Below are 12,845 nucleotides of genomic sequence, written 5' to 3'. Positions count from 1 at the left end.
CCCAGAGTCATAATTTCATTTTGGAGAACCAATCCACGAGTTGATCCCACCGTTTTTTTCCTACAAGTAATGAGGTTTCAAGCTGTCTCCAGGAGGAAATCTGCAAATGCCCAGGTAATCATGAAGGGTCTACTCTTCCTGCAGACTTCACAAACTTCAATGCCACCTTCCCACTACATCCAACTAATGACCCAGTCGTGTCTTACCTATTGCATAAAAATCTCACTGTGCAAATCCCTCCCTCTATACTGGGTCTGTCTGATATGGAGTTAACTTTCTTCATAGGGGCCCATATGGTGCTGTGTTTTGGATTTCAGGACTAAAACAGTGCTGCTGATAACATTCTGATGTTTTGCCTATTGCTAAACAGTGCTTGCACAGCATCAAAGCCTTCGCTTTTTCCCATTCTGAGCAACACTTGCACCATATCAAGGCTTTCTTTTTCCCACTATGTCCTATCACAGCTGGTGGGCTAGGGGCTGGGCAGGAAGTTTGAAGAGGACACATTCGGGACAGCTGAACTGGCCAGAGGGACATTCCATACCACATAATGTCATGTTCAGTAATAAAACTGGGGTAGCAGAATAGAAAAGGGTAGCGGGGTGCCTTCCAAAGTGGCCATCACTCAGGGACTAGCTGGGCATCGGTCTGCTTGTGCAAGGTAGTGATTGCCTAGCATCGCTTGTTTCTTTTCCCCTTTACTTCACTTGTTAAACTGTCTTTATTTCAACCCATGAGTTTTCTTACTTTTGCCTTTCCTATTTTCCTCCCAGTCTGACCAGTGATGGGGTGGAGGTGTGGGGAGCAAATAAGCACCTGTGTGGGCACTTAGCTGCTGGTTGAGGTCAACCCATCATACCTTCCAACACCGATTTACTGAGTTACATGGTTTACGCTACCACAGCACAAGGGGATGAAAAAGGGAAAGGCCAACACATTGCTTTGAAGGGCCATCCCTGTTTTATGAGATTTTCCTATAATCTTCTGTGCCATCCAACAATCACAAAGTATCTGAAGTTAAGCATTCCACATTAGCCACAGAATTACCTGCTCTACAATAGATGCCAGCCTTCCAAGGGCCAAGCCACACTCATCCCCCCGAGTCACAACAGCACTACCCAGCTTCACTACAATCCGCTTTGCATGCTTCAGCTCACTGCGGTGTGCAAATGATTTTCCATGTGCACGGCTGAGTGGCATGGTGATAAATGGGATGTTGCTCCAACAACGGATGGATTCACTCCTTAATCTTTGGTTATGGTGAGGGAGATCTGTGGAGAAAGAGAGAAAGAGGAGGAGAGGGGGAGGAAAAAAAAAAAGCAGACTTTAAGCCCTTGAAGTCATGTAATATTTCCTCCCTTTCTAAGGCTAAAGGTCACAATATGCACTTCTCAGTGACTGGAAATGAGAAGCTAGCTTTCAAATCACGAAAATAAAGCGAGAATCAATAATATCGGAGCAGCACTAACCATCCCTAAGGTATATAAGGCAATATCCCATGCGTCACAGAGCTTTGACTCTGGAAATATAGAAGACCAAACTGAAGTACACTGTAACAAAGCCCACACAGCTCACATCAGAAGTAAAAGTACTAGTTTTAAAAACAATCTCCTTTGTCTTGCCTCATTAGATACAGCTAGAGAGTCTTCCTGTCTGTAGTAGTGCAGAATGCTTGACTGTTAGGAAAGAAAAGACAGCCAGATTTTACAACATCTCTAAGTCAGGTATTTTTGCACATTGCTCAACTAGAGGCAGCAGGAGGGGGATGACAGACAGACAAACTGGAAGCCACCTTTCTACAGGATAAATAGGCATTGGAGGGAGAAGACACAGTCACAGCATTACTCAGGTAAGACACAAGATACATAAGGCTGGCACTTCGCTCACGTCAATGAGCTAGGGAACATTTCTCAGAAAAATCTTTTGTTTCCAAAATGCCTGCAAAGGACAGTAAAACCACTATCAGCACAGCAGATTAAGGAGAATAGTGACTATTAACGTACAATCACAAGGAACAGTCCAAATCTTTTCTAACTGACAAAGAGGTGGCCCCAAACACATAAATCCCCAAAGTTCAGATGAAGGAATGAAGGCAGATGGAAAGCACTTCTTCCAACATACTTCCTATGAATTTTTACAGGGCCACAGCGCACTGTGTTTGAAGGAGTTGTGCAGATAAGAATACCTGCAGTCCAAGTGTGTCAAATAGATCATTAGTATGGATAAGCCATATTACTTCAGAAAATTTGAAACCACACTTCCTCATCCTCCATCTAGTTCTTGTATTATTATTCAGAAACTGCATTAACCACGTCAACTTTTAGACAGTCTCAAAAATACCAGTATAGCAAAAAAGAGGGAGAACACTGCTGTAATTACAGAAAAAAATGGGTACTGACAATACACTCTGGGACCAAAAGTGCAACTTAGTCAAAAGATGGCACACATTCATGGAAAAATTATGGAGATCATACTGGATGCTATTGAAAGGCACTTAAAGAACAATGCAATCATCAGGCACAATCAACATGGGAAAGTCACAAAGGGAAAGTCCTGTTTAAGTAATTCTATATCCTTCTACAATAAGGTCACCTGCCCAGTGGATGAAGGGAAGGCGGTGGATGTAGTTTTCCCAGATTTTAGTGAGGCTTTTGATACGGTTCCTCGCAGCATCCTTCTGGACAAGTTGTCCAACTGTGAGATGAGCGGGTTCATGGTGCGCTGGGTGAAGAACTGGCTGGACGGCAGGGCTCAGTGAGCTGCAGTGCATGGGCCTGCATGTGGCTGATGACTGCCACCAGCAGCGTTCCTCAGGGCTCAATCCTAGGGCCAGTGCTGTTCAGTATTTTTATCAATGATCTGGATGCAGGAGTGGAATGCAGCATTAGCAAGTTTGCTGATGATATTAAATTGGGTGCTGTTGACTCTCTTGAGGGACGAGAGGTCTTGCAGAGGGATCTAGACAAATTGGAGAGTTGGGCAATCATCAATGGCATGAAATTTAACAAGTCCAAATGCCGGATTCTGCGCCAGGGACAGCGTCATGCTGGGCACAAGTATAAATGGGGAGAGGAGCGGCTGGAGAGCAGCCCTGCGGAAAGGGATCTGGGAGTGCCGGTTTGCAGCAGGCTCAGTAGGAGCCAGCAGCGTGCCCTGGTAGCCAAGAGCACAAACTGCACCCTGAGGTGCGCAAGCACAGCACAACCAGCCAGTCAAAAGAGGTGATTATCCTGCTGCATTTATCGTTGGAGCAGGCCTCACCCTGAGTGCTGCAGGCCCCACAATTTAAAAAAAGATGTGAAGGTCCTTGAATGTGTCCAGAGGAGGGCAACAAAGCGGTGGCAGGGCTGGAAGACGTCCTCTGAGAAGCGGCTGAGGACTCTGGGTTTGTCTTGCTTGGAGAAAAGGAGCCTGAGGGGCGACCCCGTTGCTCTCTGCAGGCGCCTGAGGAGGGGATGTGGAGAGGGAGGGGCTGATCTCTTCTCCCTGGGTCCAGGTTCAGAGCTGCGTCAGGGGAGGTGCAGGCTGGACATGAGGAAACATCTCTGTACCGAGAGGGGGTTCAAACCCTGGATGAGGCTTCCTGGAGAGGTGGTCGGTGCCCCAAGCCTCTCAGGGCTTAGTGTGCATTTGGGCAATGCCCTTAATAACACGCTTTAGCTTTTGTTCGGTCCCGAAGTGGTCAGGCGGCTGGGCTAGATGATTGCTGTAGGTCCCTTCCAGCTGAAAATATTCTACTCTAGTCAATCCTAACCAATATCTTATCTGAATATTTAGAGGTTTCTTTACAAATAAGTAAACTGAATCCTATGCCATAGTCAGAGTTATCTAATTTTGATGCTCTACAATACAAGATAGATCAATTTCTAGCCTAAAGTGACTATTCTGGGCATTACTTCTGCTGCAGAAAGACAGGAATGAACACAGTGCTACAGAAAAGAGAAATCTGTCATTTAACAATGTTTTAAATAAATAAATGTTTTGTTCATTATACAAGCAGCAGCTTAAATGATTGATCATAACTGAGGGTTGCACTAATATTTTACGCATATAAAAGCAGAAAATGGAATCTCGAGATGAGTTTCATTTGACCCTCATTTTCATGAGGGAATACCTGTGAATCTACATAAGGCCTAAAATACATATGAAAGAATAGGCAAAGGACTCCAACTTAACTGTTCTTTCCAACATTATTCATTACTATACAGTATTTGCCTGTACCACACAGGATGATCACAAAGGAGTAAAACCAATTTATTTCCAATTCTGTTGGCTAGAGCTTCAGCGTTTAGAAGGTTCCAAGAGGGCAGCTGTTGAGGGATAGCCAGTATCTGAAGAGAAACCGATTATTTTTTCAGAAGAACAACGAAATTGACAATGGTTCTGAACAAGCAGAGAATTTAATTCATCTCCACTAAAGTCCTAATTGCTAACCTTGCTCTGTAAGTGCCTAAACCTATCTTTTTTAGTTATTTTAGACTGGACTGAGATGTGAAACCAGCTCCCATAACACATACACAAAATATCTCTGGTGATGTAAGCCCATTAACTCACTTCAGATGCAATTACGGAGAAACTGATATGGTCACCCAGTCAACTTTTCTGACAAATAGATTTCTAAGCATTCCAGTTTTTATACAGCACCTTGTCAACAGTTTCACTTTCTTTGAAGAAGGGGAAACATATGAAGACGACTTAAGTATTTGGCACTGCAGACCCTTTTAAGTAACCAGCATGAGGCTTGCTTCTCAGGAGTAAAGCAGCAGAATTTCAAAATACATGAGCTGGACAGGATCACAACAGAAAACACTGATAAGCGCTCAACCAGCTTTAGAATGCAACTGATAAAGTTACCAGAGTTGCTCCAATACTGGATACTGACTACTATCAATACTAAGGAATAATTTTCACAGTGTTAACTATGAGTAGTTTACTGACTTGGGAAACACGGAATATTTAGAAATACTACATATGCAGAAGTCAACAGAGCTATAGCTCAGAAAAACCAAGTTTAGCACCTTCAAGATTTCAACATTTATTAATTCATACAAAAGAGAACTGTTAACACACAGACGAATGGGAAATTAATCTTGTGTGCAACGGTAGACAGTTAATCTCTTGATCTAATAGAGTCTATCTTTCCTTGCCTTCTCTGTTTCAGACCACTAATCAAATAGACAGTGAACTGTTCTCTCAAGTTAGGTTTTGAGGAACAAATATTTACAGGGCACTTAGGTATCTACACTCAGGTTACCTGCAAGCATCTTTCCAGTTTTATCTAGCCTGAATAAATTTGTGCTTCACACCTTGCTTTACTCAACGCATCTGTGGGATGAAAATACAGATGGAGGAGCAGTCACAATCAGATCTTCTCTTCCAGGAACGTATGACGTTGAAATAAAGAACTTTTACAGTAGCGCTACTTTCACAACTGATTTTTTTGCTAGAAATGCATGTCAGAATGAAGAATACACCCTCTCAGACATCCAGCTGAATATTTTAAGGGAGAAAGTAATGTTAAGAAAGTAGAGCTTCAACTGCAGCTCACTCCAGAGGCTGTAAGTTTTGAGTGATGTTAATGAGGTGATTTTCCTTTCAACATCAGAAAGAGCATAGGCATGCCCAGACACATACTGACCACATTATTAGAAACATGTGCTTTCTCTCATACATACATAAACGGGAAATGGCTGCGATGGCATGTGGCGATAACACAAAGCACCATCCAGGGGAACGGACAAGAGGGCTCAGAGCAGCTCGACACAACATTTTGAGATGTCTTCTGCAAATCAAGGATATCTGTAAATTAAAACGAAGGGAGGAGGAGGGAAAACTGGTTAAACATCAGTGAATTTCCATCTATATTTCTCTCCTCACCCATCCCCCACCCCAGCTCCCCTTTGTCCTGTACAGTCTTAACACAATTTCCTTGTGCAAGAGACAGACAGCCCACTCTCTCCATTTTGCAGAACTTGATTACAAGTAAGGACACCAATTTCAAAGGTATTTGGCATTAGTTTCCCTTGACTGAACTTGCAAACAGTCAGGAATCTTGTGACTCAAAATCCACGAAAGCAAGTACCCAACCCACCAAACAAGGGATACACAATTAGCAATCTCCTCAGACAGGTCTAGTTCTAGGTCTAGAATCATTGAATTGTTTAACTTGGAAAAGACCTTTAAGATCACCAAGTCCAACCAGACTGCTATTACAAATACCATGACAATTATAGCACCTGGCAGTTCTGGCATATATGTACATGAACACTTGGAAGTTGCTTCATTACCCTGCATCAGTGTATTGTTATTACACCTTACTATAATCCTTACCAAAATATACACCTCTACATAAGACAAGGCAACCACCAGCAGATAATGGTTCTCCTGGTTTGTCTAGTAAAGATTACATAGCATGGCATTTTAACAATATTAATCTGCAGTGCCCCTCCAGTTCTGTATTTAATCTGAAATGGCAGTCTCGACCACTGCTAGGATGAGGCAGACTACGGACTCAGAGCAGATGAATACAGCTGAGCAAATAGTCCGAGTTTTCTTCTCATAACGGGGCAAGCTTAAAGGAGCTGGTGAACAGTACCAACCAGACATTCCCTCTTTGAACCCTTACCAGGCACCTCATGCGCCTGCTTCTGGGGGGCACAACAATTCCCACTGTTCATATGTCTGGCTGTTTGACCCTTCCACCTTGAAGTTCACTGCGGCATCTACTGTCAGCCATCATCTCCCCAGCAGGGTCTTAGTTGTGTCTCAGAGGGCTGCTTAGAGTCCAGCAGCTCCTGAGAACCTGAACCGGCAAACGGCAGGTCTTTTATCCAGAGCCCCTTCCACCACAATTGTACTGAGTGGAACTGCCTGTTCCTCTTCAGCTCCCTTCACCGACCATATCCCCTAAGGAACAGAACCAGGCGCTCTACCTGAAGTCTTACCCCCAGACAATTCCTGTTACAACCTCTCCTATCAGGCCTTTGACTCCCACTACAGTTTTAATCTTCACCCAGTGTTGCACTGTCACAAAAATGCAGACACATACTAACTAGATCAAGCTGTGTTGTCTCCTTGGTTGCTCCTACAGATCTGCCAGAGAAGCACTTCACGTTCCCAGTGGCTGCTTGCCACGAAGAGCAACTTTGCCCTTCCAGAAGACTGCCTCCTGTGTCCCTGTGCCAGGGACAACTTTGCTAAGAGCAAGCAGACAATGAGGAGAAGTGGCAGACAGTGTGGATTTTTGAAGAAAAAAGAAAGAAATAGCATGTTTTTGAAACTAGCTTATGAGAAAAGGCAAGGAGACTAAGTTAACAAGAAGACAGAAATGGAAATTTTAAAGCAGCAGCAGACATCAAGAAAAGAAAGAGATACATGAAATGGGAATGATGCTGCCAGAAAGCACAGAGAGCGCACAGGGCATCCTGTAAATTACAAGCTTGCTTTCAGTCTAATATGAGGCTGCAGACCAACTCCTTTCTCTCCTCTCACTCAATGAAGGACTTAAAGTTCATTTCAATCCTCATTTTCCATTCCACTCCCATTTCCATACCTGAAATGGTTCTGGTCTTCAGTAACAAACCAAAAAATGGTACATAACTTAAAAAAAAAATTAAAAACTTCTACCTGACTTGGAGGGGAGGGAGCAATAAAAAGACATGCAAAATGCATTATTCAGGTATTTCTCCAAGACTCTAGCATCAGCTTAAAAATTTATTTTGTTCATCACCAGGAAACTCTACTCCTTCCAAACTGGCCTCCAAACCTGACTTCTGAAAATATTATTCTCCCATAATCTCTTTAAATAAGAAAAGTTATCCTTATATTCATTCATAGAAAGCAATTCTACTGGCTAGTTTTCATTAATTTATCTTCAAAAGAGCTGTTAACTAGCACAGTACATTTAGATCCTATTCCAGATCAGTGTAAAGAGACTTAGTCACCTTCCCAAGCAATCAGAGGTCTCAAATGCTAAAATTGGTGCCTTTCACAACAACAATCTGTCATGCTGATTTTTCAGCCTGTTGGCTGCAGGCCCATGGGATGTCCACAAGTATTTGCAGAGAATTGATAAAATAAAGCTAAATAAACTCTTTTCATAGTTTTATATATAAAGGCCAATATCTCAACTAAGTGTTAGGACATTCCACAAGCAAAAAAAATCTGGAAACTAAACTCCTATATAAAGAGCTATACCGTACTACACTTAAGCAATTAAGCAGAGATAAATAAAGCACCAAGGAAATGCACATAATTTTAAAAAAGTCCGTCTTTACCATAACACAAATAAGTCCTCTGCAACATTCGCGGGGATTTTGTTATTTAAGCAGCTTTGTGACCTTACCGACTAAAACTTTTGTAAGAAAAAAAAACCCAAACAAACAAAACCTGCAGTTCTTAGTACAAACTCAAAAAACAAGAAGCCTTTCCAGACGGAAGCTAAACTGACTAAAATAAAGAAAAGCTTCAAACAAACTGATTTTAGAACAGTTTGCAAATAGCTTTGCCCATGTTCTACAGGTGTTATACATGCAGAGAAGAGGCAATTCAAAGCAACACGTACCATGCAATTCTTTCCTACCAAGAATCCATTCCAGCAGGACAGTGTGGTCATGGCAGTCTGCATCTACTGGCATTGCCTTGTGCAGCGGAATAAAACCCTGTCACTGACCTGTTAGAACCGTTCTAAATAATTTCAGTCTGAGGATCTCAAAAGATAGCACATGTGGAATTTCAGGATTGTTCCATTTTGCTATACTTTGTCCGTAAATAAGTTAAGCAGCACAAGCAGGGCCGTACAGCAGCGCTAAAGACAGGACTGGGACCCCCAGCAACCGGCCCTGGAAAAGGCAAGCCGAGGAACCGGGCAGCTCACGGCAGCGGCGGCAGCAGCACCCGCTCACGCACACACAGAAAGCTCGGCTTAACGAACTACAACGGCAGACATGCCCCAGCACATGCCAGTCACATCAGTGACACCGAGAGGCGTCACCGCTCGCCTGAGCCCTTAGGTCCCCACAGCGTCCGTACCTGGCGCCTCCCGCACACTGTGACGGCCCCTCGGGGACGCGGCAGCGCGCGCAGGGAGCGGAGCAGGCCGCGCGGCAGGCGCAGGCAGGCCCGGCCGAGCCGCAGCCAATGCCGGCCTCCCGCCGGCAGCAGCCACGCCAGCGCCGCCAGCACGGACTGCAGCCCCGGCGCCGGCTGATGTAACCCGGGCGGCTACGGCCTCATCCCTCCCACCAGCACGCACACCTCGCCATCCTGCTGTCCCAGCAGATGATGTAATTCTACTCCACGTTGCAGCACAAAATCCAGGGCTTTACAAGCTCTAGCATTAACAACTGTTTTCTGTCTAGTCCCAGACTAGTCCAGACAGCCCTATCCACAGCACAGGCTGCCTAGCCGTCTCCTACATCCAGCTTCCCTTGACCTTGATTCTCCCTGCTCTCAGATGGTTGCAGTCTGATGCAGACAGCACATGAAAGGGACCTGTAGCCAAACTTCTGAGAGCAGCTTTACCTCCTCAGGCCCTTTACCTCCTTCGTTTTTCTCCACTGTAGCCCAAACCCCTCCACAAGGGCAAGAGTGCTGATTTTGCTTCTCACTCACCTCCTATATCCCATTTGCATTCTCTTCTAAATTAAGAGAATCATAGAATCATTTAGGTTGGAAACAACCCTTAAGATCGAGTCCAGCTGTTAAGCTAACACTACCGAATCCACCATTAAACCATGTCCCTAAGCGCCACGTCTCACATCTTTTAAATACCTCCAGGGATAGTGACTCAACCACTTCCCTGAGCAGCCTGTTCCAGCGCTTGACAACTTTTTGGTAAAGAAATTTTTCCTAATATCCAACCTAAACCTCCCCTGGTGCAACTTGAGGACATTTCCTCTTATCCTATTGCTTGTTACTTGGGAAAAGAGACCAACCCCCACCTCATTCCAACCTCCTTTCAGGTAGTTGTAAAAAGCAATAAGGTCTCCCCTCAGCCTCCTTTTCTCCAGACTAAACAATCCCAGTTCCCTCAGCTGTGCTCCAGCACCTCAGTGTCCTTCTTGTCCTGAGGGGCCTGAAACTGAACCCAGGATTCGAGGTGCGGCCTCACCAGTGCCAAGTACAGGGGAATGATCGCTTCCCTGCTCCTGCTGGCCACACTATTCCTGATACAAGCCAGGATGCTGTTGGCCATCTTTGGCCACCCGGGCACTGCTGGCTCATGCTCAGCCGGCTGTCAGCCAGCACCTCCAGGGCCCTCTCTGCTGGACAGCTTTCCAGCCACTCTTCCCCAAGCCTGTAGCATTGCATGGGATTGTTGTGACCCAAGTGCAGGACCCGGCACTTGGCCTTGTTAGACTTCATACAGCTGGCCTCAGCCCATCAATCCAGTCTGTCCAGATTCCCCAGTAGAGCCTTCCTACCCTCGAGCAGATCAACAGTCCTGCTCAACCTAGCGCCATCTGCAAACTTACTGAGCGTGTACTTGATCCCCTCATCCAGATCATTGATAAAGATATTAAACAAAACTGGCCCCAAAACTGAGCCCTGGGGAATCCCGCTCATGACCGGTCGTCAACTGGATTTAGCTTCATTCACAAGTCTCTGGGCTCAGCCATCTGTTGCGTTAACAGGTGAAGAAACTTGGCAGAAAATAAACCTCCTTGCGATCCAGCTGCTCCTTAGATGTCAGAGGGACTGGAGGCAGCTGGACTTAGATTCTGAGTGATATCCGATTCAGCACTGTTAGTCCACAAGGGATTCACTAACAGTATGATCACTATTAGTCTAGTCATGCCCAATAACTCTTCACAGCCAGATTCACTAATAGTGCAGTTATTGAAGCAATAGGAACACAGGTTCGTATCGGATTGCCGCTGATAAATGCACTGTCTGCAAAGCACGTGCAAGTATAAAGTGCTAAAACACAAAACAAGCAGCTTATTCTCCAAATTTCCCAGGGAATCACTCGGTATAACCAAGTGTTTGAGTCTTACCCAATAGACGTCCCTACAGGATGGAAGAGAGGTTCAGCCCATTGACTGATTCCAGTAGTCTGTGGTGGTATCTTCCCTAATGTCCCTCTCTCTTGGCATCATTTTATACTATTTTATGTTTAGGTGAAGCTTGACTGTCTCTAGTCATACATACTTTCGTTATTGATTGGTGTAGAAATTCCTCGCTTCAATTCAGAAGTATAGACTAAGAGAAATTCAAAGTGCATGCTCAGTGAGGGCTGGTTGTACCTTGGAGGTGGGTAACTTTGGGATGGAGGTGTGCATTTTAGTATTGTAATGAGGTTATAATGAGCAAAGTTCAACCACAGGACACAATGTTTTACTGTGCTGGTCAGGGCATGGCTCCATGGTTCCACCCAGTCCCCAGATCTGCAGTGATTTATAGACAAGTTTGGCCGTGAAGCCTTCGCTTCACTCCCTCCTCCAATTATCTCTCTTAAGATTAGTACACCAAGCTGCCCCAGTGTTCCTAACATCTAAAGAGGGCAGGTGGTGTTCCTTGGGGAACAATCACTGAACCAATTTCCAGCACACCAACCGCATTCCATCCTGGAAGTTAACTTTTATGAAATGTGGACATAACTTTAGCCTCAGTAATTTCAACCTCAATAATCTCATCCCTAGTAATCATTCCACACCGTCCAGCCAGTTTTTTTAGCCAGTGAAGAGTACACCTGTCTAAGCCATGAGCCACCAGCTTCTCTAGGAGAATGTTGTGGGAGACAGTGTCAAAGGCTCTACTGAAGTCCAGGTAGATAACATCCACAGCCTTTCCCTCATCCACTAGGAAGATCACCTGGTCATAGGAGGAGATCAGGTTGGTCAGGCAGGACCTGCCTTTCATGAACCCATGGTGGCTGGGCCTGAACCCCTGGTTGTCCTGCACATGCTTGGTGAGCTCACTCAAGATGAGCTGCTCCATAACCTTCCCCAGTACCGAGGTCAAGCTGACAGGCCTGTAGTTCCCCAGATCCTCCTTCCAGCCCTTCCTGTAGATGGGCATCACACCGGCAAGCCTCCAGTTGTCTGGGGCCTCCCCTGTTAACCAGGACTGCTGCTAAATGGAGAGTGGCTTGGTGAGCTACTCCACCAGCTCCCTCAGTACTCTCTGGTGGATCCCACCCAGCCCCATAGACTTGTGAGTGTCCAGGTGGCTCAGCAGGTCATAAACTGCTTCCTTCTGGATCATGGGGAGTTTATTCTGCTCCTCACCCCTGCCTTCCAGCTCAGGGGGCTGAATACCCTGAGGATAACTGGTCTGACTGTTAAAGACTGAGGCAGAGAAGGCTTTAAGTATGTCAGCCTTTTCTTCATCCTCAGTGGCAGCAGTCCCCCCGTGTCCAATAGAGGATGAAGATTCTCTTTGGTTCTGTTTTTGTTGTAAATGTATTTGTAAAAACATCTTTTGTTATCCCTTACAACAGTGGCCAGATTGAGTTCTAGCTGGGTTTTGCCTGTCTAATTTTCTCTCTGCAAGACCTAACATCTCTGCACCCTTGAGTTGCTTGCCCCTTCTTCCAAAAGTGGTAAACTCTCCTTTTTTTCCCTGAGTGCCAGCAAAAGCTCCCCATTCAGCCAGGTGGTTGTCTCTCCACGCCCCCCACCCCAGTTCATCTTGCAGCACTTGGGGACAGCCTGCTCCTGCACTTTCAAGACTTCCTTCTTGAAGAATGCCCAGCTTTCCTGGACTCCTTTGCCCTTCAGGACTTCCTCCCAAGTGATTCTCCTAACCAGTGCCCTGAACAGGCCAAAGTCTGCCCTCTGGAAGTCCATGACAGTGGTTTTGCTGACCCCCCTCCTTACTTCACCAGGAATTGAGAACTCAAT

The 12,845-nt window shown here is 45.3% G+C and overlaps 1 protein-coding gene across 6 annotated transcripts in view; it reads right to left on the bottom strand.

Moving 5' to 3' along the window:
• The window catches only part of ALDH18A1 (aldehyde dehydrogenase 18 family member A1), a 43,343-nt gene that overhangs the window by 24,419 nt on the left and 6,079 nt on the right, over positions 1 to 12,845 (bottom strand). For 3 of the 6 annotated variants that reach the window (XM_064464465.1, XM_064464461.1, XM_064464462.1), the window contains 2 exons: positions 5,676 to 5,799; positions 1,048 to 1,271 (listed from right to left, as the gene is read on the bottom strand). In XM_064464465.1, coding sequence (XP_064320535.1) covers positions 1,048 to 1,271; positions 5,676 to 5,769 — 318 coding nt within the window. In that variant the 5' untranslated portion in view covers positions 5,770 to 5,799. Of the gene's footprint in view, positions 1 to 1,047; positions 1,272 to 5,675; positions 5,800 to 8,563; positions 8,821 to 9,030; positions 9,138 to 12,845 lie in introns of those variants that run through there. The other 3 variants (XM_064464464.1, XM_064464463.1, XM_064464466.1) reach the window with 3 other exon arrangements.

This window comes from Phalacrocorax carbo, chromosome 12, assembly GCF_963921805.1.
Source record: "Phalacrocorax carbo chromosome 12, bPhaCar2.1, whole genome shotgun sequence".
In the NCBI taxonomy this organism is placed as follows: Eukaryota; Metazoa; Chordata; class Aves; order Suliformes; family Phalacrocoracidae; genus Phalacrocorax; species Phalacrocorax carbo.
The sequence above is the reverse complement of the archived record's forward strand: the minus strand, read 5'-3'. Positions and strand labels throughout refer to the sequence as shown.